This window comes from Dermacentor variabilis, chromosome 5 (assembly GCF_050947875.1).
Source record: "Dermacentor variabilis isolate Ectoservices chromosome 5, ASM5094787v1, whole genome shotgun sequence".
NCBI lineage: Eukaryota > Metazoa > Arthropoda > Arachnida > Ixodida > Ixodidae > Dermacentor > Dermacentor variabilis.
In genome coordinates this window covers 66,426,261-66,452,124 of record NC_134572.1, presented here as the reverse complement: position 1 = coordinate 66,452,124, position 25,864 = coordinate 66,426,261, and the positions used below count along the sequence as shown (strand labels likewise).

The following is a 25,864-nucleotide window of genomic DNA, read 5'->3' as shown; positions in this document are numbered from 1 at the left end:
ATTTCTTATTTTCTATGTTATTTTCTATTTCTCTGGCTTTCACCCAAATTATTTGTTGTTTTCTTGGCAATACTAATCGTCTTCTTCTAAATTCATTCGAACCTTGGCCAATCCCTCATGTTGGGCGTGAGCGATGAGTAGAGGGAGAACGAACGAACGAACGAACGAACGAACGAACGAACGAAAGAAAGAAAGAAAGAAAGAAAGGAAGAAAGGAAGGAAGAAAGAAAGAACGAACGAACGAACGAACGAACGAAAGAAAGAAAGAAAGAAAGAAAGGAAAAAAGAAAGAAAGAAAGAAAGAAAGAACGAACGAACGAACGAACGAAAGAAAGAAAGAAAGAACGAACGAACGAACGAACGAACGAAAGAAAGAAAGAAAGAAATAAAGAAAGAAAGAAAGAAAGAAAGAAAGAAAGAACGAACGAACGAACTAACTAACTAACTAACTAACTTTTAGGGCACCAGCTCCTCGCTAAGTCAAATTACAGCATGTTTCAGATTTTGCTTTTCAGCAAGGCCACACGTAAGCTGTCCTTGTATTGGGGAAAGCTCTACAAATGCAAAAACAATAATAAATAAATAATAATAAACATGAAACACGAGCTTCCTGCAGTGTCATTTATGAGACACGAGCCGTATGCCGCCTGCGTGCAATCTGCGCAGTCCAGTGCCGCACGTAGCGGGCAAACGTTTCGCGTAACCTTCGCCGGGGCTGCCCGCGATGGTGGCGTCGTAAAACCAAGCGCGCGGCCAACTCGGGTAATCCCCACTAAAAGGGGGACGAGAAGCAAGAGAGGGCTACGCAACGGCCACGCAAGCAGCCCGTTCGTAGGAGCAAACCAGCGCCATACATGTTCGGTACAGTCCATAAACCAGGCAATATGTAATGGGAGCTAGCGCCCACTAAGCCAATCAGGAAATTGGGTGTACAAAGACGAAGCATTTATTCGCTGCATACGCGTCCAGCTATCACGCGGTCATTAGCTGTCGCGAACAGCGTGCGACTTTGAAAAAAAAACTCGCGAACAGGGAAACTAACGAGAAACAGTAAGTAAGCTTAGATTGACAGAGTGTTCTTTCCAAACTCTATTTTCGTTAATTTCGCGTAAGAATTCGCGTGCTTGAAGAAAACAACGAAGGCCGAACGTCTACATTTTCTTTTAGTGGAACACCAACACCACAACCACAGCGACGGTACGTCAGTGTGACGTCACGAATCTCAATATATTTCATTTTTTGTGTGTATTTGGGCCGCTGCAGTGCCAGTAAAGATTCTCTAAACTTTTAGAAGTTACAATTTGGCTCATTTATAAGACAACGTATCCAATATTTATGAAGAGAAAATAAACTAGGTCCAAGCAGATGTATACAAAATCCTCGACATCACTGCGAGTTTGAAATGTACGGTAATGTTATGGCGGTGGTCGCACTCCGTCTTTCAGTTTGTGTCTTTCATGGCCTATCAAGCCTCTCATGGTGGGAGTGTATTTTTGCCTTTTTTTTTATTGTAGAGGGGTAATTTATTTACATAGCTTCGAATTACTTTTCCATTTAACGTCCCCTTCACGTGTCTGGATATAAGCAAGTGGCCTGTGGCTTCGAACAGACAGCCCTAGTAAGTAAAGCTGGGCTGTTGATCGCTTGACACAACCGGTTTGAACTGCGTAGGGTCTGCTCTTCGACCACCCTAAAGCCTTGCCGACACTTTAGTAGTGGTTCAGGAAAATCTTGCATTCCTACAACCATTTGCTCCGAAACTATGGGATTCTACATGCCAAAACCACGATCTGATTATGAAGCGCGCTGTAGTGGGGGACTCTGGAATAATTTGGACCACCTGGAGTTCTTTAACGTGCGCCTAAATATAAGTACACGGGTGTTCTCGCATTTCGCCCCATTGAAATGCGGCTGCTGTGGTCGGGATTTGATCCCGCGATCTCGCTTTTAGCAGCCCAACACCACAAGGGCTCCGAAGTCGAGTGGTCTGTCTATAAAGGTACACCTTTCTGGCGCAACTTTTATTTGAAACAAAGATACGCTACTCCATGCTACAGTTCCCACTAACACTGTGCTGACCTAGTTCACGTGACTGTTACTTTCATGTCCCTGGCTTATTGCTTCTGCAGGTTTCGGCCTCCTAGAGTCCGGCTGCGTAACACGCAAGAACGAGGTCAACATAATGGTGAAGAATGCGGTGGACGTTGTGTTCGGCGGTCTAGGATACTGGATGTTCGGCTACGGCTTCAGCTTCGGCCAGGACCGCGGTACTAACCAGTTCATCGCCTTTGGAAAGTTCTTCCTCGACAGCGACGAGAAGGAGATGGGCGTCGTCTTCGCCACCTATATCTTCCAGGTGCGAAGGCATTTGCCACTGGCACGGCCGTGAACTTTTCGAGGCAGGCTATAGTGATGCCAAAGGTATCAAACGTTTCTCAAAATACTGCAGAACGCCGAGGTTATCAGGTCATTGAGCCAGTTTAAGCAACACACCATTACCTCACCGCAACTTATCCACCACACATTTACATCCCACACACGTAGTGAACAATGTCGCCATTCAATGGTAAATACAGAAAACTATGGCAATATTTGTTCGGTGGACTTCACCTTCACAAATACTGTTACACAGGTGGGAAGGCGTGCGGTGAATTAGTGGCTCTTACCGCGTCACTGCGTAGCTGCCTGTTTACAACTGATAGCGGAGTGCGCACAACAGACTTCGTTGGTACAATTAACTTGGTTTGGAAGCTGCGGAAAGGCTCTCCTGTAATTCAAATAATCCATTGGTTATGTTTGTCAAGTGCATAAGTGTATGGCAGCAGAAAATCCTCTTGCGAAGACATGAAGACATATTATATACTGCGGCGTAACCCCCACCGGTCCTCGCTTTGCTTTAGTCATATCACCAAGGTATATAGACACACGTTTGTTAAAACACTGAGTACCGAAATAGGAGAACGCATTCCCCGTAATTAAAACGACGAGGCGAAAAACGCTGGCTGATGGGATGAATGTATAAAGCTTTTTGTTCTATTTTGGCTTATAAGTTACTGATCCACCTAGTCGAAGCAGGTATGAATCAGAAATGAAATCATTACGCGAGCTTTTCGAAAATAATATCCAAACGTACAATCCTATTCAACGTTAGAGCGAACACGGGACGGTGTTGCGCAAGCATAGCTCCGTGCATGGCTGGTCTGGAAGCTTGTCGCCCTGCTGCAGCAGAACTACGGTGGTAGCGCTGGATCATAACTGCCCGCTTTCATAAAGTATTGGCACTGCTTCCGTCGACAGCCACAGTTGGAATACCTCCAATGTATGCAATCCATGCGCATGCGTGTTACATTTACCGGGACACTAAGTCACCTTGCTACGGTGGCCACTAGGTCACATTGATAGCATAAGACGCCACCATGTCCAGAGTGTTACCTCTACCGATGACAAAGCATTGTTAAACGAGAAAATTACGTAAGTTCAGAATATGGTGGCACCGCCGCAGCAAATATACGGCACCAACTCTCAAGACGTACAACTTTCCGCTTATATTTCATATATACACTCAGTGGCTTACAATCAAAAGTTAACTGCCGTCTGGCATTAACATTAAATAAAACGCAGTTCGACGAATTGTACTGGATCTTAGCAATTGTACTGGATCATCTGAAAAAAGAATATCTTCCCACGGCTCTGTTGGTGCTAATTCTTCCACAAATCTAGTGATATTACTACTTGCACATCTGAGTAAGTCCAGATTGATTGTATTTTTGTCCTTAGCATCCCTTCAACATGCAGAAATCTTATACAGGTTCTTATTAATCTGGACGACATGGATTGCACGCAGCTGTCCTTCGCGACCACGGCGACGACCATCGTGTCGGGCGCCATGGCGGAGCGGTGCAACTTCGTAGCATACTGCATCTTCTCGTTCTTCAACACGGTGGTGTTCTGCCTGCCGGCGGGCTGGGTCTGGGGACAGCACGGCTTCCTCAACAAGCTGCGCGTGGTGGACATCGCCGGATGCGCGCCGGTCCACCTGGTGGGCGGTGCCTCCTCCCTGGTGGCCGCCGCCATGCTCAAGCCCCGCCACGGTCGCTACGACCACGGCATCGAGCCGCCGCCCATGGGATCGCCCACCAACGCGCTGGTCGGCATGTTCATGCTGTGGTGAGTGTTGCGCCCGCCCGCCGCATGGTGTCGCTGCTGAAGACGACTCCAGCAGGCTAGGTGGCTATAGGTCACCGCCCCGTTTCAAAGGGGATGCTAATAAAGCATCATCATCATCATAATGCGCACGTGCGCGATCATGAAGGCACGCTTCAAGTCGTTGAGGCGAGCTCAAGATAACTATTTATAATCGATAAATGGGTAATCGCTATGGGTAATGTCCTTATCGGACTGACAAGCACGGCAAGTTTGGTGGGCTGGTCAAGCTGTATGGTGCTGGAACACTGCGAAAGACTTGTGCTTAGTAAAAAAAAAATAACTATTCCACTTTGGGAAGATGGAATGGCAGCCAGTGCTGACGACAGTCAAAGCTCGTAAACAAAATGCAGAGTGCTTTCGCTGCCATTCCATCTTCACAGAATGGAATGGGGGGTCATTTTTTGCGTTGCGAGTCTGGCGTCATTGCAAGTTCGGAGGTGCCTGGGCTCGCGATTGTCGTTTCCGTTCAGCAACGCGGAAACGCTCGTCGTCGGTGGTCGTGTCGCGCCGGCGCTATTTACATTCTCGTTGCTGTTCCCTCCGGCGCTCCTCGTACGCATGTTGTTCTTCGGGTGTACGAACTATACGTGCCCGCCCCATCGATAACGCAGCTGTTTTTAGCGCCGATGCCTCCTACTTAATAATACTGCGATAACCTTGACGTCACGTTATTGATCACGGAGAGCGTTCTAATCTGTCCACATTTTGACATGTGCGCCACCGCATTGCACCCGTATCGTTTGTTAGAAACCGCTAAGTCCGTTTCTGTTGCCAGACGCCGAAAAAACTACGGGAGGTTAGTCATATACAGCTTTCGCTGTAAAATGGACCTAACAAGTACACCACTTGTTACGTTCATTTTTTCAATAAGCCCGAACCCTTCTTTAAGATTTATATCTCTCACCATGTTTCTGTCAGCGAAGTGGCGCCGGTCACCAATTTACGTCGAAGAAGAAAAAAAAACATGGCATTGACCTGCGGACATTTTAACGTGCGTAAAAGTTTCTAATGCTCAAGTGCGTGTGTGTTTGTGTGCAGGCCTGTGATAGAGTGGTATCAGCGGCTTCTACAGTCCTCTTCGTCCTCTCATAGGACGGTTTGTTACGGCATGAGGGCATCAGAAACGTTCCGTACTCTTTCTTTCTGTTTGGCGCAACGTCGCAAACGCTTCCCTCCCCTCCTCCTTTCTTTTTCTTATAGGTGGGGCTGGCTGGGCTTCAACTGTGGGAGTACCTTCGGCGTCTCCGGTCACAAGTGGAAGTACGCTGCGAGGTAAGAGGCGCTTGTATCTTTCGTTTGGTTGCTCTTATTTTTTTTATAAAGGTTATAAAAGCTGGCACTACGAATGAATGCGCACTGCACAATTTTATGATAAAAATCACGCAGTCAGCTCGAGCCAAATGGAATTGATCTTGGGCTTGAGGTAAAGCTTTCTCTCGAAATACAGCTCTAATCAGTTGCCGTGTGGTCTCTGCGCAGCTATACCTCGCCTCACCAAATGCGTGAAGTGCTGTGAGAGCTATATGGCTCGTGTTAGCCAATCAGTAAAGAGCCGACACGCCTCGCGCGCCGGCTTTGCATTTTGAGAAGACTGGCTGGCTCGCTCATCATGCGCCCAGTGATTATTACGTGAAACACGTTACCCATTACAGCTCCCCTCCGTAATGTGAAAACCATGCAGGTAGCAAAGATTAATAATAATAGTCAGCGTCGCCAAGGGCGATCAGAGGCGGACCAATGGTGAAGCCATGCTTCTAGTTCTCTCTTTTAATTGGCTGATATCACTCGTAGCTTTCGTTAAACTGTTGACGAGATCATAAATACCTTATTTTTTTGTCAAAAAATTGAAATTTACCATTTTAATTGCCAGGTCCGCGGTCTAAGTATGAGGTACGTCGTATAGTGAAGGGCTCCGGATTAACTAGGACAACCTGGTTTTTTTTTTTTTACCGCGCTTCTGAATTTAAGTACACGAGCGTTTTTCTATTTCGCCCCGCCCCCTCCCCCATCGAAATGCGGCCGCCGCGGCCGAGTTCAAACCTGCGACCTCGAGATCAGCAGCGCAACGCCATTGCAGCGACTGTCCGTCACTTGGTTGTCCCCTAACTAATAAACTTCGAGAAAAGCATCCCTGTGGCTGGATCCCAGTGAAGTCGCCCCAAAAGAGAAAATGGTCGGCGAGATGAGCGACAGCCCAAGTTGTAGTAATGAATTTCCCAAGAGTTTTCTTTGTCTGAAAAATCGGCCGCACGAGCGAAAGAAATGCTCCATCGATTCAGGTGCATTGCAAAAAGAACATAGCGTCGACACAGCGAGTCTAGACCTGTGTAAGTAAATACTTAGAGGCGGTACAAGACAATTTTGTAAACGAAGCTTCCAATTGTCATGAAGGACGCCAATTATTATTCCATGGGAAACAAAAATGGTGCAATTCAGAAGACGATGTTAGCGCGGATATTGCAGTATTTTGCGATATAGAGAAATTTATGTACCTAGCCGCGGTGACATAAACTGATGTCGGCAAAACAGATATGACAGGGCCATTGAGGACCAACCAAGAGAAGGAGAGAAAATGCCTACGCCATCCTTTTCGTCTGACAGTAGTTACTATATTGCTTATTTCCAGATGAGAAAGGTAGTCTTGTAATTTGTTATTTAAATATTGGAATGGAAGAGTTTAGCATTTGATGGGAGAATGTCGTCAAATTTAATCTGAAACCCTTTTTGAATTGACTTCTTGAGTGAATACGTTGAATTTGCACATTCATTGTTATTACCTGTGCCCATACGAATACGGTCTGAGGGGTGTGTAGTCTCGACGAATGATCACTAAAAATATACTTGGTTCAATAATGAAAACGTACATTGATCTTCTTTGAGGAGAATCATAAATTTTAGGTATGTTCGACCAGTAAGAACCCTGAATCTACTTTTAAACACGGTATTCGCGCTTCCATCTACAGAATGGTGTTTGCAACAAACTTAGGGATACCAAGGCACAATCGCAGAGCTGCCCATTCTAATAGCATCAGAGGCTGAAGTTTATAGGCTGCAGCTGCCGGAAATCATAACGCACCCAGATTCCATGATGGGTCGGACATACATCTTATATATCATAATTAATATATGTCTTCGCAACCCATATCGTCGGTTACTGATATTACGCAACCACCTCACGGCATAATTTGCCTTAGACGCGACTTCTTCAATGTGGTTTTTCCCGTTTAGTGTCACATCATACGTGATTCCAAGGTATTTAATAGAATCCACATGGCGAATGAACTCTTGACAACACATGAGTGAAATGCTAACGGGAACATCTAAAGGAAAGAGAAGAAGTGCACATTTACTGACGTTCAGTGACATATGTATATTCTCAATCCAAATGTCAAGAGTATAAAAGTAATTTTGCAATCATTGATAAAGTGAATGTAATCATCATACGATGCAAAAAAAGTGATATCATTGGCATAAACGTATACATGAATATTCTGGCGCGGAGGGATGGAGCTTAAAAATATATTAAACAGGAGAAAACGCTGACCTTCGTGTAATCCGCGTTTCTCCTTATACCTATAGATGATGAACATTGGCTTTGAAAACAGTAGAATTCTCTGTCCCTTAAAAATTCCGAAAGCCATGCCGCGATGTATATCGAAAACCTGTAATTATCCAGGTGCTTTATCAGTATGCCTATGCCGTGTTCTACGGAATCATAAACTTTAGCTAGATCTAGGGTCACTAATGCTGAATATTCCCTTCGGCGACGGGCAAGTTGTATGCGACTACGTGCGCACACCATATTGCGCGCCCAGATCTAAAGCCAATTTGACTGGAGCTAAGTATTAAGTTTTCAGAAATATAGGTCGTCATTTGGCAATGCAAAATTATTTTTATTATTATAACGAAACTGAATGTGAGCGAAATCGTTTTAATATGACCTAAATAATATACACCTCCCTGTATATTTAAGTATCGGAATTACCTTAGCAAGTTCCTGTACTGAAGGTACCCAGACATTTTTTAAAGATTAATTTTCCATATTCAAAATTTCTTGCGGGGACAATGCACGCAGAATCTGTATCACGGCTCCATCTGGACCTGGTGCTGAAGAAGGCAGAGAGCGAACAACATCCGCCAGTTCTTGTAATGTGACTTCCCTAAATTCCTCTAGCGCTAATCGTTTCAATAGATACGGTGGAACGATTGAAGAGAACCTGTCTTCTAGTCCTTTTGCAATATTTTATACGTGATCGTACGGGAGTTAGTACCTTGTGTTGTGGCTGCAATAATACGTTGCAATATTCGGTGTCATTCCTTCTTCTTCATCTTCACCTGTCCCCATGGAAATAGCACTTAGCCTACAGTGCACCGTAGCCCTGAAAGTACATCTACTGAGATTCGGACTCCTTAAAACGAATTTTAAAAAATACTAGTGAAAAATTGTAATTGTACCCCACAAAAAGAAATAATAAGTAGGCCTCCCTTGCCTATAATATTTATCTAATGGCACGTTACAACTTCCAATTTCTTCTTTCTTCTATGCCGCCACGCGGCATGCATACCCTGAGCTCGCACCCTCCACGCGCCACGACGTGGGCTGTTCGGGAAGGCTTTCCTTTTAGGTTAAGCGGCTCTCAAGGCCCCACGTAGCTCCGCCGTGTCACGCGTCCAATCCGAACATCGAGTGAGCCCCACCAGGCCCTGACAGCCAGTAGCACAACGATTGAACGAGCCGAGACTCCGCCATGACCAACGCGCCAGAAGCCATCCCTCCGCTGGAAACCCAGATGACCAAGGACATCGGAGACCTGGCCACGTCGCCCATCAAGGACGAGCAAGGTGACTCTAGGGACGCCGCAGTGCCTGGCGGCGGCCATATCGAAAGCCAGGCCCGCGGCAAGACTACCAAACCGCCGCGCCTGGCCTCCGGCGAACTGAAGAAGGGCGAGGTCGGCGGAACCGCGGACAAAAAGGCGTCGGCGCCCGGAGGAGGAGCCGACCAGGCCGGCGGCCAAAAACCTGTCGCCGTCGAGAGCGAGCAGACGGTGAACGAGAGCTCGAGCGACGAGGGTGAGCTCGACGACGAGGAAGAGGACTCGTCCGACTACTCCGACGAGGTTACCGATACGGACGACAGCGACGTCGAGGGGGCTAGCCAGGAGGACTGACGCCACGGCCTCTCCGCTTCCCGCCCACCATGCCACCGCGACCACCCTACTTTCGACTCGGACCCCACCGAACTGCAACCTCCCACGCCCCGTGAGAGCGAGAATAAAGATTCTTCCAGTTCGTTGTCTTTCGTTGCGCCTGTCTTTTTACTCCCCATCCTGCGCGGCCCACTGCTGTCGCTTTTGCTGAGAGATTAGTTCCTGTGATTCTAAAAGGCACCAAGCAAAGTATTATTGCAACCTCGTTCGCAGCCGAAGCTCTTTTCCATCCGTCGCAATCGGCTAGAGGTAGCGCGACTCGCCCAGACGTTGTACCAGTGAACGTACGACTGAGTAGTCCTGTGACTAAGGAAAATAAGTTCTACGAAACCACAACGCCCGAGAAAGGCGTGACGTGGCTGCGAGATTTTGTTCCTTTATGGAGAGATCCCTGGGTGGCACACAATGTGTGGATCTCTCTCTGCTGTGAATGTCCCTGTAGTGCCCAAGCGCCACGATTTCCACGGGTGCTAAATTGCAGAGCTGATTCACATTAACAGTGGTCGCACAAGCGGGTTATGCTACGTGATCGAGAAAAGACTAAGTCAAGACTTACGACGGCCTAGACACCGATACTCACATTCTAATCCCCTAGTGTTGTTGATAATGGGGGACATAACATTTCAGGCATGAAATATTGCCTTCACGTGTGCTGCCTGTGCTCGGTCGTCTCTGCATATGTTCATAATGAAGGCATGTCAAACACAATTACTGCCTGCGGCGTCGGTGGGGATGGAGTCACGAGGTTATCATGCGGAGCGTATTTCATGTCATCGCTGTTATATTTTTTTCCGGCACATCGCTTATAGCAGCAGTGGTTGTACAATTGTCGGACAGTTGTTGTTGTTGTCCTGAATGTCAACAAGGGGTACAAAGATAATTTCGTTATTTTTTATCTTGCACAGGTCGGCCATAGTGACAATAAATTCCTCGGTAGGAGGCGGGATCACCGCGCTCGTTTTCAGGTACGAAATTTGTTTCGTTCGGAACTTGTTTGTGGCCTTTGTCATGATTTAGCTACCTCTAGAACAATCATTACTTGCCACCCGGTATTTTTTCTTGGCCCGTTCACATCACTAATATTGGCTATTAACTTAATATAAACGCCAAAATTTTTCACATATCTGTGGGTTGGGGTAGAAGAAGACAAAGAAAGTAGGTGACCATTTTCTGCAGGATAAGTTGAATGGGTGCCATAAGTTGAAGGCGACAACAGCAAGTTGAAAAGGAATCAACATCAACAAATTACAAAGAGAAAGAGAGATGAGAGAGAGGGGGGAGAGAGAGAGATTGAATGGATTCTGAAGAGGTTTGCCTGGCGGCGTGTCTAGCAAGCCACACCAGCACTAATGCCTACATTCAGAATCACCCCACCCGAGCAGTGGGAGGCCATGCTGCTCAGCGAATGCCGGGAGGATTAAATCTGTATAGTCCGGCTGACCGACGATGCCACCAAGAATCAAGGTCTGGCCGCCGCCTGAGGAAAGAAGGCTCCGGTGGGGCTAGTCTCCCGGCCCCCCGCCTCCCTTGACCCCAGTAAACTTTTTTGAACTAAGTTTCTCTCTCCATCTCTCTCTCTCTCCATCTCTATATCTCTCCAGATGGGTAGAACGAAAAATGAAATGATGAATTATTTACAGGGCACAACGCCAAGAATAGTTTTTATGCTCACGAAACACCCACGAGTATCCCATTTAAAAAATGAAAAATTACTTCCCGTGTTGCTTTCCATAGCACCCCATGGGTACCCTATAGTCTCGTAGTAGTAATAATTTTGTTGTAAACGTTCTAAAAGAAAAAAGGAGAGAAAAAGGGCTTGTCGTTGAGGCACTCATGACGATGTGATAATTGCAAGGAGAGCTCTCAACAGATATTACCCCATCTGAGTTACAGTATAAGAATTATGGGTCTTTATTGGCAAGTTTACTTGCCCAGTAGTGAGATATTAACGCTTATTTTACAGGATCAGTTTGTGTACGCACAACATCTGTTGTAGTCTGTATATTCAAGGAAGAAAAAGAGCTCACCGCCTCCAAGACACCCTAAAATGCTTTTCTAGCATATATGAAATAAAATCATGAAGAAATTATGGATGTACTTGCACACCTTTACGTTCTGCTATCTAAATATGGTAGGCCACATTCAAAAGTCAATTTTTCTTTCATAAAATTGTTTTTTTACGTTTTAAGTATGTCCAGACATTCAGCAACATGTTGCCAGACAATCGTCTTCCTATCCTCATTAGTTTGGGAGTTACATTGAGTTTTCCAACCCATACCCTCGTATTGCGAAACCGAAAATCAGTTCTATTTCTTTTATATAAATATTGTTCAAAATACTTTTCTTTCCTTTCATGTTGTCGCCGAGCAGTCACACGAACAAACGGAGACTGTAGTGCATCTCATGGGGGCTCCAGCTATGAATCTGGTGCATTTTAGGCCTTTGGGCAGTTTTTGACATCTTTCACATGGTTTGAAGATTTTTTTTTGTTTATTTGTTTATTGATAAAAAAACAACAACCCTCAAGAGCGGTTTGTCTTGGTGCTAAGGCTAAAGGTGGCACCTTTTTCTCAAAACAAGATTTTGATTCACCTCATGTTACGCAAACTTTGATAACATTTTTTGAATCAACGTTTAGACATTAAATTTTGCACAATCCTTCTTAACGTAGAGATGCGTGCAACAAACTAGAACAAATGAAATTGATGCAATGTTCTTGCATTTACAGCTCATTTTGCAAATAAGTTGCTCAAAATTGGGTATCTTTTTCACTTTGCTTAGTTTTTCGAACATTACTTTCTTTATATTTATCACATCGCATTTATCCTAGTCCCTTGCACAGGTCTCCCACTCAGTTGCATAAATGCCAAAGCTTTACTCATTTCAGCGAGTCATCATTTACTTATCCTTGCTGGCGCGACTAGCACTTTTACCACATTCTATGACAAAACTTATATGCCAAAAAGTTAAATTAACCATTTTCTGCAATTTAAACAGTTCAATAAGTTAAATAAGGCATGATTATTAAGGAAAAGAATTGCTGGAATCCTGGCTCTTGATTTAAACAAAAATATCTTTCTGTGACGTACCACATTAAAGCACATATTCTTAGCACGGAACATATTCTTAAACTATCTTTAACGCAAGAAACTATGTTTGGTCACAGTGTGCATCCTGCGCTCGACTTGCGTAGAAAAAAAAAACGTATTTTCTTGTGATAGTTTGATGCAGTATACAAGGTAGTGGAAACAGCTGCTATTTTTGTATAGGGATTTCTGGCGTCTCATGCTTTGTATGAAAGTGATTGCATTTATTTATATTTTGTGCATCCAGTTACGCGGTGAACAGCCGGAAGTTCTCTGTGATCAAGCTCATCAACGGAATTCTCGCTTCTCTCGTAGCCATCACAGGTAAGCCATGAACAATATTCCTGATGATGGCTGTAAAATATTTGCTACATGATAATTTGTTTGCGCTATCAGTGAGATAAAGTACGCTTGTTCGCTTTTTTCGATTACACTCCCATCGACGTTGCCTCAGGGGAAAACGTCCAGCACGTCTGTCGCGATTACATTCGTTGAGATAACTTGGGGACTACACGATGCAGTATACCGTGCATATGGATGTCACACCGCACCCGACTTGTACAATATGCCTTAAAGTTAAGGGGGTTCAGCTCATATTGTTAGACTCATATCAAACACCAAAACAATGCCTTCTTGTCGTAACCGCAAAAATTAACGAGACAGAAGAGCTGTGATGTGTTTTACTCTTCAACGCGCAGCGCTGTTTTCTAATGTAGCCTTTACGCAGGAAAGCACAGTACATGCATAAGACAAATAACGCGTAATGGTTAACGAAGGAGCAGACAAAATTTAACCAATGTTATAACGCGAACATTTGTTTACCTTAACTGGAATCATTACATGTCTACAACCTTCGTTCTCATGGGCGTATACATATTTTTTTCTTGAACTATGCAACAGAAGACAGGAACCGTATTCTGAGGAACGTTCTAATGCTAAAACGCAAACGCCCGTGATGTTGGACATATTATTAGCAAAGGTGATCGACCAGCAGGAAAAAAAAAACATTTAGGAACAAGAACCTTGGTGAATTCGGCCTTTAGGGCTGAAAGGACGATCGCTCTTTGTCAATTCGTTGGCAAACACAAGCACAAGGCTGCCGTTTTGATTCATACTTTTGAGTAGGCGCCACTACTTCTTGCTATGCTAATATTATTACTCTAATACTGTTCAGAAGGGCATATGACAGGCAACCGTGGGGTCGAACACATCATTAGCGAACGCGGCCGTTCAGTGACACTGAGCGCTTACGAAGGAACTTGAAGCTTTGTGTGGGAGCCTAATTCACAAAGCTTCTTGGCGTCCCTCCTATGCGCAACGGTCGAGACAGGGACGTTATCTCTATCGAGGAGTAGATTATTTTATTTCCATTACAACACCGGTAAGCCTGTACTGGCTGCTACAGGACGAAACCACACAGATACAACAAACATACAGTCAACTATCAATCAAAATGTACATACAATCATAAGACAACAGAAAATGTAACTTAGGAAAAATACTATTCTACAGTTCGTTCAAAAGGTGCCAAGCTGTCAGCGTCTGTGAGAACTTGCGCACCAAGGTTGTTCCATTGCACTATAGTGTATACTAGGAATGAATATTTGTGCGCGTCAATTTGTTAGTTACATGGTAAAAAAATATACATGACAATGATTGGTCCAAGGAGAAATTCTTACAGGTGAGAAACAGATATGACGATAAGTCAAAACTTTGTCAAACGAAGCATTCCATTGTTTTTGAAATCCACGCTAGTGCGCGCCTTTGAGCCCCATTCGCGTTCTTGAAACCACAACGACAATTCCGAAAAAAAAAAAAATGACCGCCGCACAGCCGGCTGTGCCCTGTACCACCCGTGGGAAGCCGTGGTGGTGGGATCGGTGGGCTCCCTGCTGGCCAACGTGGGCATGCCACTGCTCGACTGGCTTCGCGTGGACGACCCCGTGGGTGCCATCGCCGTGCACGGGCTCAGCTCCGTGTGGGGCATGCTGGCCGTCGGTCTGTTCGTCGAGCGAGACACGCTGCTGCGCCTGAGCCGAGGAGGCGCCGGCGTGTTCCGCGGCGGCGGCTTCTACTTGCTCGGGGTCCAGGCGGTCGCCGTGGTCGCCATCACCGTGTGGAGCTGCGCGGCCACGTTCGTCATCCTCTGGGTGAGCCAATCGTCTGGGAGAACTCACGCTCTTGGGTAGCGGTGGATGCATTTTGTGAGAACCCGCCGTGGTTGCTCAGTGGCTATGGTGTTAGGCTGCTGAGCACGAGGTCGCGGGATCGAATCCCGGCCACGGCGGCCGCATTTTGATGGGGGCGAAAACACCCGTGTACTCAGATTTAGGTGCGCGTTAAAGAACCCCAGGTGGTCGAAATTTCCGGAGTCCTCCACTACGGCGTGCCTCATAATCAGAAAGTGGTTTTGGCACGTAAAACCCCATAGTTTAATTTTGTGATCACGCGTTGTTTCAATCGTTATCCTTTTTTTTTCTTTCTATCTCGCCCGCTTTCTCTTTGAAAGGAACACTAAAAAGAAACAATAAAGCAGTTAGACTGATTCGCGGGAGAGGTTGGTTACTGGAAAGAAGACGGTCAAAGTTGCATTTCTTTTCTTTTTTTGTTTTTTTTAGTGGCATGACCATCGAGTAACACTCTTGTTTCTTGCGCAGCACTTCCGCTTCAACTCTCGAGATGTCTGGGGAGGAAATTCAAAATAAATCAGAAAAAAAATCATATAGTACAAAATTCATGGGTTTCATTATAGATATGATATTAGAGCACAAGTTTAATTAGATTTTGCAGAGAGGAACGCAGAAGTGTCGTGGAAGAAAGGATACCTGGACAGGAAAGACCTTCAGACTTGCAACTAAGTTTACTTTCAGGAACAAACCACCAGGAACGTTATTGCGCATGAGCTGACATCGAGAATAGTGAAAAAGAGATTTAAGAAGCTTCTTTTTTTCACAATTCTCGATGTCAGCGCATGCGCAATAACGTTCCTGGTGGTTTGTTTCTGAAATTAAACTTAGTTGCAAGTCTGAGCGTCTTTCCTTTCCAGGTATCCTTTCTTCCGCAACACTTCTGCGCTCCCCTTCGCAAATCATCTCAAACCAACTAGGCCAACAGCTTACTGTTCTATAGCATGAGTGTAGCTACAAGTTGAATTGCAGAAGTGTCTGGAATAATTAGAAATAATTAGAAATCACTGAGACGACCGGGGATGAAATTCAATGTAAATAAGGAAAGAATAGAAAAAGAAATAGTACAAGAGAAAATTCATTGCTTTCATTATAGATATGATATCAGAGCATAAGTTTAGTTCCAAGTTGAGTTACAGAAATGTCTGGAATAATTAGAAATCGCTGATTACCGTGAACCAAAGCTCAAAATTGTATACTTTAGAGACCCGCCACGTGAGAACGACTTTGGCGAAATTTCTGGAAAGCCGGAAGTAGAAATCGGAAGTAATGACGTCACGAATGACGCACCACACAGGTAGGTGGCATGATATTTAACCGGCTAATTATTGGAAAACAGTTGCCTCCGAGTTCGGTTCGTGCGTTGCGTTCGCCTAAAGTTAACCCAAAGAACACCAAGGCCGAAGTGCCAGTGCCACTAATAGTCAAAGATTACGGTCGCCCAACATTTTTTTTTTACTTCGCTCTGAAACCGTTGCGCGGGTACGTCAGTGTGGCGTCACAAGTCTTGGAGTATTTCTTCTTTATTTGGGTGGTTGTGGCTCAGTGAAAGTTTTGCTAAGCTTAGCCTCTGACTCCTTTGCAATACATTGTAGTTCATATCTACCAATAAAAGATTAAGTCTAGGTCTTACCGGCCTCTGTCAAATCCATGACGTCACAGTGAGCATCATGATCAGCCTGGTTACGCCCACTGCAGGGCAAAGGCCTCTCCCATACTTCTCCAACTACCCCGGTCATGTACTAATTGTGGCCATGTTGTCCCTGCAAAACTTTTTAATCTCATTCGCCCACCTAACTTTCTGCCGCCCCCTGCTACGCTTCCCTTCCCTTGGAATCCATTCCGTAACCCTTAATGACCATCGGTTATCTTCCCTCCTCATTACATGTCCGGCCCATGCCCCCCATTTCTTTTTCTTGATTTCAACTAAGATGTCATTCACCCGCGTTTGTTCTCTCACCCAATCTGCTCTTTTCTTATCCCTTAAAGTCACGCCCATCATTCTTCTTTCCATAGCTCGTTGCGTCGTCCTCAATTGCAGCAGAACCCTTTTCGTAAGCTTCCAGGTTTCTGCCCCATACGTGAGTACTGGTAAGACACAGCTATTATACACTTTTCGCTTGAGGGAAAGTGGCAACCTGCTGTTCATGATTTGAGAATGCCTGCCAAACGCCCCCAGCCCATTCTTATTCTTCTGGTTATTTCAGTCTCATGATCCGGATCCGTGGTCACTACCTACCCTAAGTAGATGTATTCCCTTACCACTTCCAGTGCCTCGCTACCTATCGTAAACTGCTGTTTTCTTCCGAGACTGTTAAACATTAGTTTAGTTTTCTGCAGATTAATTTTCAGACCCACCCTTCTGCTTTGCCTCTCCAGGTCAGTGAGCATGCATTGAAATTGGTCTCCTGAGTTACTAAGCAAGGCAATATCATCAGCGAATCTCAAGTTGCTAAGGTATTCTCCATCAACTTTTATCCCCAATTCTTCCCGCTCCAGGTCTCTGAATACTTCCTATAAACATGCTGTGAATAGCATTGGAGAGATCGTATCTCCCTGTCTGACGCCTCTCCTTATTGGGATTTTGTTGCTTTCTTTATGGAGGACTACGGTGGCTGTGGAGCCGTTATACATATCTTCCAGTATTTTTACATATGGCCCATCTACACCTTGGTTCCGTAATGCCTCCATGACTGCTGAGGTTTCGACTGAATCAAACGCTTTCTCGTAATCAATGAAAGCTATATATAACGGTTGGTTATATTCTGCACATTTCTCTATCACTTGATTGACAGTGTGAATATGGTCTATTGTTGAGTAGCCTTTACGGAATCCTGCCTGGTCCTTTGGTTGACAGAAGTCTAAGGTGTTCCTGATTCTATTTGCGATTACCTTAGTAAATACTTTGTAGGCAACGGACAGTAAGCTGATCGGTCTATAATTTTTCAAGTTTTTGGCGTCCCCTTTCTTATGGATTAGAATTATGTTAGCGTTCTTCCAAGATTCCGATACTTTCGAGGTCATGAGGCATTGTGTATATAGGGTGGCCAGTCTTTCTAGGACAATGTTCCCACCATCCTTCAACAAACCTGCTGTTGCCTGATCCTCCCCAGCTGCCTTCCCCCTTGGCATAGCACCCAATGCGTTCTTTACTTCTTCCGGCGTTACATGTGGGATCTCAAGTTCCTCTAGACTACTCTCTGTCACATTATCGTCGTGGGTGTTACTGGTACTGTATAAATCTCTATAGAACTCCTCAGCCACTTTACATCTGATTCTTGCCTATTCCAAGTTTCTTCTTCACTGCTTTTAGGCTTCCTACGTTCCTGAGAGCCTGTTCAATTCTATGCATATTATAGTTCCTTATGTCCGCTGTCTTACGCTTGTTGAATAACTTCGAAAGTTCTGCCAGTTCTATTCTAGCTGTAGGGTTAGAGGCTTTCATACATTGGCGTTCCTTGATCAGATCTTTCGTCTCCTGCGATAGCTTGCTGGTCTCCTGTCTAACGGAGTTACCACCGACTTCTATTGCGCCCTCCTTAATGATGCCCATAAGATTGTCGTTCATTGCTTCAACACTGAGGTCCCCTTCCTGAGTTAAAGCCGAATACCTGTTCTGTAGCTTGATCTGGAATTCCTCTAGTTTCCCTCTTACCGCTAACTCATTTATTGGCTTCTTATGTACCAGTTTCTTCCGTTCCCTCCTCAAGTCTAGGCTAATTCGAGTTCTTACCATCCTATGGTCACTGCAGCGCACCTTGCCGAGCACGTCTACATCGTCTATGATGCCAGGGTTCGCGCAGAGTATGAAGTCGATTTCATTTCTAGTTTCACCATTCGGGCTCCTCCACGTCCACTTTCGGCTAACCCGCTTGCGGAAAAAGGTATTCATTATCCGCATATTATATTGTTCGGCAAACTCTACTAATAACCCTCCCCTGCTATTCCTAGAGCCTATGCCATATTCCCCCACTGACTTGTCTCCAACCTGCTTCTTGCCTACCTTGGCATTGAAGTCGCCCATCAGTATAGGGTATTTTGTTTTGACTTTACCCATCGTCGATTCCACGTCTTCATAAAAGCTTTCGACTTCCTGGTCATCATGACTGGATGTAGGGGCGTAGACCTGTACTACCTTCAATTTGTACCTCTTATTAAGTTTCACAACAAGGCCTGCCACCCTCTCGTTAATGCTATAGAATTCATGTATGTTACCAGCTATATCCTTATTAATCAGGAATCCGACTCCTAGTTCTCGTCTCTCCGCTAAGCCCCGATAGCACAGTACGTACGTGCCCGCTTTTTAGCACTGTATATGCTTGTTTTGTCCTCCTAACCTCACAGAGCCCTATTATATCCCATTTACTACCCTCTAATTCCTCCAATAACACTGCTAGACTCGCCTCACTAGATAGCGTTCTAACGTTAAACGTTGCCAGGTTCAGATTCCAATGGCGGCCTGTCCGGAGCCAGGTATTCTTAGCACCCTCTGCTGCGTCACAGATCTGACCGCCGCCGTGGTCAGTTGCTTCGCGGCTGCTGGGGACTGAGGGCCGGGGTTTGATTGTTGTATTCATATAGAAGGTTGTGGCCAAGTACTGCACCAGGGTGGCCAATCCTGCTCTGGTGAGAGAGTGCGGTACCGGTTCTGGACACCGGGATCAGGCCGCACTCCAGGCCTGTTTGTGCAATTTTCTCAACACACGTTTTTTTTTTCGGTGGAGAAATGCGCGGCACCAGGGTTCGAACCACGGTCCTCCACAGTGAGCTAGTGCGGGAAATTGTAGGTGGCATCGCCACTCACCTCCCGACTTTCATCCTCGCGTATTTTTTTGTTTTATTTTGTTTGGCCTGTGAAGCCTCCGCTCAAGTAAGAGTGGCTTTTTTTTTGTACTGCATAAGGGTAATTGACTAATTCAGATGAAACAATATTTTTTATCCACTTGAGCTTCTGTTTCCCTCCTCCTCTCTTAGCTGCGGAGCTGTTCAGGTGTTTGCGCAACCACGAGACATTTGCGGTGCCCATTCTCTCTTTTTAATCCATTAGGAATAACTACTACTGCTACTACTACTACTACTACTACTACTACTACTACTACTACTACTACTACTACTACTACTACATTTGGAGCACGGCACACGGAGTACAGTCAACCACGAAATTTTACGGAACACGAAATTTTAGAAAAAGCTGAATATCTGCGCAGCCTCAGAACGCAACCTAGTATTGGTATTTATAGCCTCTACCAGTATATGTGAACATCATTGTGATGTTCGGTTTTACTGCCAGCTGCTACAGGCTGCTCGGGAATTTGTTTTCTGAGATCCCGTGGTCCGTAAATTTTTGTAGTTGACTGTACGTGCCACTGGGCTATCTCTCCATCTAATCTTTAGTCATCAGCGTACTGGTATGCCCCCTGCTAATAGATCCGGGTAGACAACGCAGAAACTAGAAAGCGTTTGGACCAGCGTCCATGCGGCCTTTTGCAAGCCATTATACTTAGTGCACTTTGAGGCTATCATCTTGAGCTGTTAATTATTGTATTTTTCAATACGTACTACTAAATTGGCGTATATATACAGTCAACTTCGGAGCAGCAAAACAGATATACAATGCTTTTGGCTTCAAGTTCGTGCGTTGCCTTGGCACTCCTCTTAAAAGAAAATTATTTCGATAGCTGCATAGCTTTGTCTCTTTTGAGCGGCACAACGCTAACCACGCATTGTAAACTACATTGCAAACTATTCATTCTTCTACAATGCTCTTTATTTATACTCACAGGTAATCAACCGCATCGTTCCCATTAGAATGTCTCTGGAGGAAGAACAAATCGGGGCGGATTTCGTCGAGCATGGCATTCAGTACCTTCAGAAACCAGAACAGCCAAAGCCTGGCGCGGCGATAGCGACCATCAGCAATGGAAAATTCAATACCGGTGAAGAACGCACCGCAGTGGCTCCATCGGAACAGCCTGTCGACACTGTGGCACGTCGACAACAGCGTCCATCTCAGCAGGCTTTCCTGGACCGCCAGCGAACTTCTAGTGCTACACAAACAGAGGACATGCCGAATGGCCGCCCTGCAGTGTTACAGCGGTCCATGGATACTGGATATCAAACGTGGAGAAGGCCTGTTCCCAGGCCTGCTTGGTCGGAGACAGACTCCACGTGACCGCTTGTTCCCGGAACATTGTGTTTGGTGACGTTCTGAAATGTGTGGTAGCAGCTTTGGGCTTGACAGTTGACAGCTGCAGAACTTTACCTTTGTGCGTGGCCCAGGAAGCCAAAGGAGCAAAGACACTCGCTATTCGCAATTGCGTTCTTGCAATGTCTCTATTCTTGTGCGTCTCGCATTGCCATAGCCTCAGACAGATTCTATGAAGGCGTCTAATGGTGTCATATGCGCATCTCGGCGTGCTTAGTGAAATGTGGCTAACTAAGGCTTAACTAATGTGTGCAAGGCTGCATTATATCGTTTCAGCGAAGTGAGTTTTGATAGCTCTTTATAAATCGGATGAGACAAAATGCCATGTTCTGTTTCTCTCCGCAGAGCAGTGATCGGTGCATTTTAGACCGCTAGGAAGGTGCTGCCGGCATTAATATCGTGCACCCAACTTTGTAACTGACTCAGACTTATTTCTACTGCACATTAAGCAGTAAAGTGCTCCAGGAAGATTTAACACCTTGAATGCAACAGTTAAGAATCCTTGCTTAGGCGACAACCAAACACTATGGTCTTAATAAAAAACAAACCACCAGAAATCATGCTGTGTTATCTGTATTGCTTACATGCGTTGCCTTCACAAGTATTTTGTTACGTGTTCAACACACATGCAAATGGTGGCTAAGTAAAAAAAAATCATAACATATTTCTAAATGTGCAGAGGTGCGGAGACCAATTTAAATATGACATATCCGCTTCCTCTAAGCAAACCTTGTCATTTAGCACAATTGGAACTGTGGAGGAGCGCGGGTGAATACACAACTTTTGCATTCGCGTTCATGTTTTTTACATCAGGTACAATACAATATTTCTCAGATAAAGCCTAATATAATCTTATGTCTGGAAACGTTTTATTGAGAAACAGAGGCACGTTGCCTTACATTTGAGTTTTCTTATCAATTTGAAGCATTTTGGAAGTTCGAGTACCGCGCCAAAATCAAAACCGAAACTAGTGACTATAGTCACCCACTAGCAACTACATGTGTTTAATGAAAATACAAGACTTTGAGTTTTTATTCCAAAATGTTGGGCAAAATTGAGCAAATAGTGGGTTCAGTGAGTTTTAGGCCAAGCTTGCTGCGCGTCATGTTGGAGTGTTCGATTGCGTTTTATCAGCTGAGCAACTGTAATGTTTGGGCTGGTAATGAGCTGCAAGCGGACGCATGCAAATTTTAAATGCACCGCTACGTGTTGTAGTGTAAGTTGTTACCGTGGAAATATTGTACAGCTGCGTCATGCGAAATTGTCATGTTCCAATTGTCATTACGTTCGTCATCGCGTTATGTGAGGATCTCGTGTAGGCAAGCTGCTCGTGCCGCTAAGCTAGAGCGGTTTAGTGAGCTCCCTTGCTTGCAACCTGCGATCCGTTCCCTTGCTTCGGAAGCCCGAGTTTCCAAAATGGGACGTCCGGAGATTTACGTCGTTTCGCGGATTCCAAACCTTGCCGAACATCTCCGAGAAGCGGTGAAAGGTCGAGCCGATGTAGTTGAAATCATCGCAAAATGTGAGTATAATTGTGTGCACCAATTAGGTGTGCCCATCCCGCTAAGAATTTCAGCGTAGGGATGACTGCTTGCACAATTCTATATCATAAGACGTCTTGCACGGAAGCGACGCTTCAGGAATTATTGGTACTGAAACTGTCTTTTGTTCCCTCTTCTGTGAGCAAACAAAACTAAACCCTTGTCATACGGACAACTTCCGAGCTCGGTTGGACCAGTGCAGATCGAGCGCTGTCGCATGGTATTTTCAAGCACGCTTGACCGCTATCATGTTTAGCAAGTTGAGTTTTGATCGAGTTCAGTTAGGATTGAAACCGCGGCTACATACAATTTTTAAGCACGCTTGACATCGACCGTGCGATGTCAATCACTGTTCAGGCTTCGTAAGCGCCAGTAACGTACCATGCAGATAAACATCAGAGAGGATGTTTACTGTCCGTATTGCGTTCGTTTCCTCAGGTGTCAGTTGGCAGCAAACATATTTCTGGCAAACCTACAAATTACATTTGAGTTTGTCGAACGAGCAGTTCTCTGTTTCTATAACTTTGCAGTCACTGTGCATGATGATTGCCCCAAGATTAAACCTGAAGTTGTCAAAAGGCTCCAGAGTGTTGAGATCCTGATCACCGACACCCACATATTGAAAGACATACTCTACCAGCTGCCAAAAATGAAGCTTGTGCAGGTCACATCTGCGGGCAAGTATAAAGATTTCGATGTGCATTTTGTAGTATAGGTGCTTACCCCGCTTTTTGCAATACCGAACTTTGCTGTGTTTATTGAGCGCTTGATGTCAGCTTGACAGATGTGGTAACCCAGATGAAATTGTCTTGCTAGTCTAAATATTGGACACACTTTCCACCTCCAACCACTTAAAATCATCATAAACTGCTGAAAAATTAGCCATACAAGCTGTGAATTGAAAAATAAACCAGCCCAAATGGTCAGCTAACACTAGATTAATAGCAAATTTTCATTTTTCTGTTGTACATTGCTGCATCAAGCACTGATAGATCATCAAAATTGCAAATTTAGGACACTCTTACTTAGTACTGCTTTCTTTCACGAAAAGAGGTTATCGTAATCGCTGAAGCAGTTATATATTGTTTCTGTGACAACATAATTGAGTATACTTCTGAATAAAAGAAGTACAAATGGGCAAAAGGAACACAGACACTAGTGCACTGCGTAGCCATTCGTGTTTTGTTTATTGTGCTAAACACAAGTACTTGTGAATACTTGTGTGATGGATACATTAAATGTCCATCAGCACCAACTAGGCCAGTTCTCTGACTTGTTACATTGGAATTGAGCTAATTATGGGTTGATTGATTGTTTTGGTAAATTTCCTAGTGCACATGCAAACTAAGTGTTTGTGTGGAATTGTCCGTAGCCTTTGAATACTTTTCCACTGGAATATTTTCTTTTTGTTATACACAAAGCTGTTACGTTTCTAAAAATGCTGAAGAAAATGGTGCTCATTTGCACAGATCTTGCGTAATCTTCAGAACAATAATTGTTTGCTGTGTAAAGAAATGTGTGTGCATAGTGCTCACATGGAGAAGCAGCATCGTTGCCATGCCACTGGTATTATTTCCGTTTTATTTAACCCTAATGAGCCAATCCAAATAGTTACATTTAGAGCTCTCAAGATGAACTTTAGAGCATGAGCATGAGCTGAAACAGAAACTCCCAAAGTTTCATTTCAACATTCCAACTACAGTGGCTCTTTGAATGTTGTCTATTCACGTCAGCAAATCAAAGTACCATGTGGCCATTGCATACAATGCTGGTATGAATGTGATGTGATACGACTGAGGTAGACATGCAGAGTTATGGTATGATGGAACCAAACCAAAGATTTTGAGCGCCGTGTCCTCCTGTGTCATGTAGAAAAAAAAAAGCAAGGATGAGACGTGGTTGTCTGCAGTTGCCATTAGATGCGGCCCCATGTACTGTCATGTTTTTTAATTTTTTCTCAGAGCAATGACACTTCAGTACGTAACTTATTTATTGCATGGAAACACATGGATAAACCATTATAACCTATTAGCCAGCTCTGTCTGATTGTTTTATTTTTCTTTCTTTTGTGTAAAAGTGTAAAGTCGGTGCTAAGCTTAATTTGTTTTTCATTGCCAAAACAGAGTAGTTGCGTCTGAATGCTGCATGCGACATCCTCCTTTCCTTTGAAGAGAAACTTCTTTTCTCCTAAAACATGCACAGAAACGTTAACTACCTATTATCTAGTTTCACATTATTATTGATAGCATGCCTCTTTCTTTTGCAGGTGTTGAAAATCTTATTCCTAATATCGACAGATCTGCGGTAAGTTCTGGCAGCGTCAAGTAGACTAAATTATAATTTGTGATGACTTTTATAGATTGTGGCTGATATCTTCATAACACAACAACAGTCATGATGACGAAGCCAATTCGTGGATAAACGAGAGCCATCTTGCATTTTCTTTTTATTTCCTAAGAATGCTAGATAGTGATTTGGCCACTTCAGGTTCGTTTTCATGCTGTGCACAATTCATGACCACAAGATAGTCATCAACATATATAAAAACAAGGTGTGTACAAATATTCAAGTGCATGTGGAATAGTCTTTGCTTTTCTATACATATTTTATTAGAGAATTCACTATACTAATTTGTCAAATATTCATTTTTGTCATATATAAGGCATAAAACACTTGCTAAACTCTACGAGGGGATAAAAACTGACATAGGCGCAGACTTTTACAAATAATCTTGCTGCAGAAGAGCCACAGACCTAGTGAAAAAGCATCAATTCCTGAGCGAACGTGCGAGGAAGAAAACCTCATTTGAATAACATCCGGTGATTCACAAACAGTGCCTCACTTCTAAGCAACCTACAGATCTGTTCTGATATACACAAAGCAATGTATTATTTGAGCAGTCTCACCATGTTTGCTTCCTGTCAAAGCAGTGTGCTGTGCTGTAGTATCACACTTACCTCCTTCACAAATGCAGCACTCTATGTGCATCTAGTGACATGCTTTTCTGATCTGCAGTTCCCTTGTTTCATTACTGTCATTGTAATAGTACACCAGGTAACTTCCATTCCTTGCCGAACAAGATTTCACTGCTTTGCTTGATGTTACAAAGGTATGAGCTAACCCAGCTCCTTGCTCATTATTTGTTGTCGTCACAGATGTATGCTAAATAGCATTTTGTTCCATTTCATTCTTGATTACCTGATGCATGAGTTTACTCTTCCAGCCTGTTCCACAATATACTATTGTACGGGCGAGCTGCTTCGGCGTCCTCATGGCAGAATACGTTGTGGCTGGCATCATCAACTTTGAGCGAGGCCTGTATAGGTACTTTGAGTTGCAGAAGACCAGAAACTGGTATGTTTCACCAATTTCTCCAATATGTATACCTTGCACAATACAGTTGCATGGAATTGCTTTTTCTTAGCCTGAC

The 25,864-nt window shown here is 44.4% G+C and overlaps 2 protein-coding genes across 4 annotated transcripts in view; both read left to right on the top strand.

Annotated features, from left to right (window-relative positions):
* LOC142583558 (putative ammonium transporter 2) overlaps nucleotides 1-20,860 on the top strand; it is a 28,635-nt gene extending 7,775 nt beyond the window's left edge. The window contains exons 2-8 of the mRNA XM_075694045.1: nucleotides 2,130-2,356; nucleotides 3,845-4,167; nucleotides 5,407-5,478; nucleotides 10,322-10,381; nucleotides 12,750-12,826; nucleotides 14,336-14,652; nucleotides 20,471-20,860. Of these exons, the coding sequence (XP_075550160.1) occupies nucleotides 2,130-2,356; nucleotides 3,845-4,167; nucleotides 5,407-5,478; nucleotides 10,322-10,381; nucleotides 12,750-12,826; nucleotides 14,336-14,652; nucleotides 20,471-20,860 (1,466 nt within the window). The remainder of the gene's footprint in view (nucleotides 1-2,129; nucleotides 2,357-3,844; nucleotides 4,168-5,406; nucleotides 5,479-10,321; nucleotides 10,382-12,749; nucleotides 12,827-14,335; nucleotides 14,653-20,470) is intronic.
* Nucleotides 20,861-22,007: 1,147 nt separating this feature from the next.
* The window catches only part of LOC142582715 (glyoxylate/hydroxypyruvate reductase A-like), a 39,323-nt gene continuing 35,466 nt past the window's right edge, over nucleotides 22,008-25,864 (top strand). The window contains exons 1-4 of one of the 3 annotated variants that reach the window (XM_075692681.1): nucleotides 22,009-22,109; nucleotides 22,965-23,111; nucleotides 24,701-24,738; nucleotides 25,658-25,788. In XM_075692681.1, coding sequence (XP_075548796.1) covers nucleotides 23,084-23,111; nucleotides 24,701-24,738; nucleotides 25,658-25,788 — 197 coding nt within the window. In that variant the 5' untranslated portion in view covers nucleotides 22,009-22,109; nucleotides 22,965-23,083. Of the gene's footprint in view, nucleotides 22,416-22,964; nucleotides 23,112-24,700; nucleotides 24,739-25,657; nucleotides 25,789-25,864 lie in introns of all 3 variants that reach the window. The other 2 variants (XM_075692678.1, XM_075692680.1) reach the window with 2 other exon arrangements.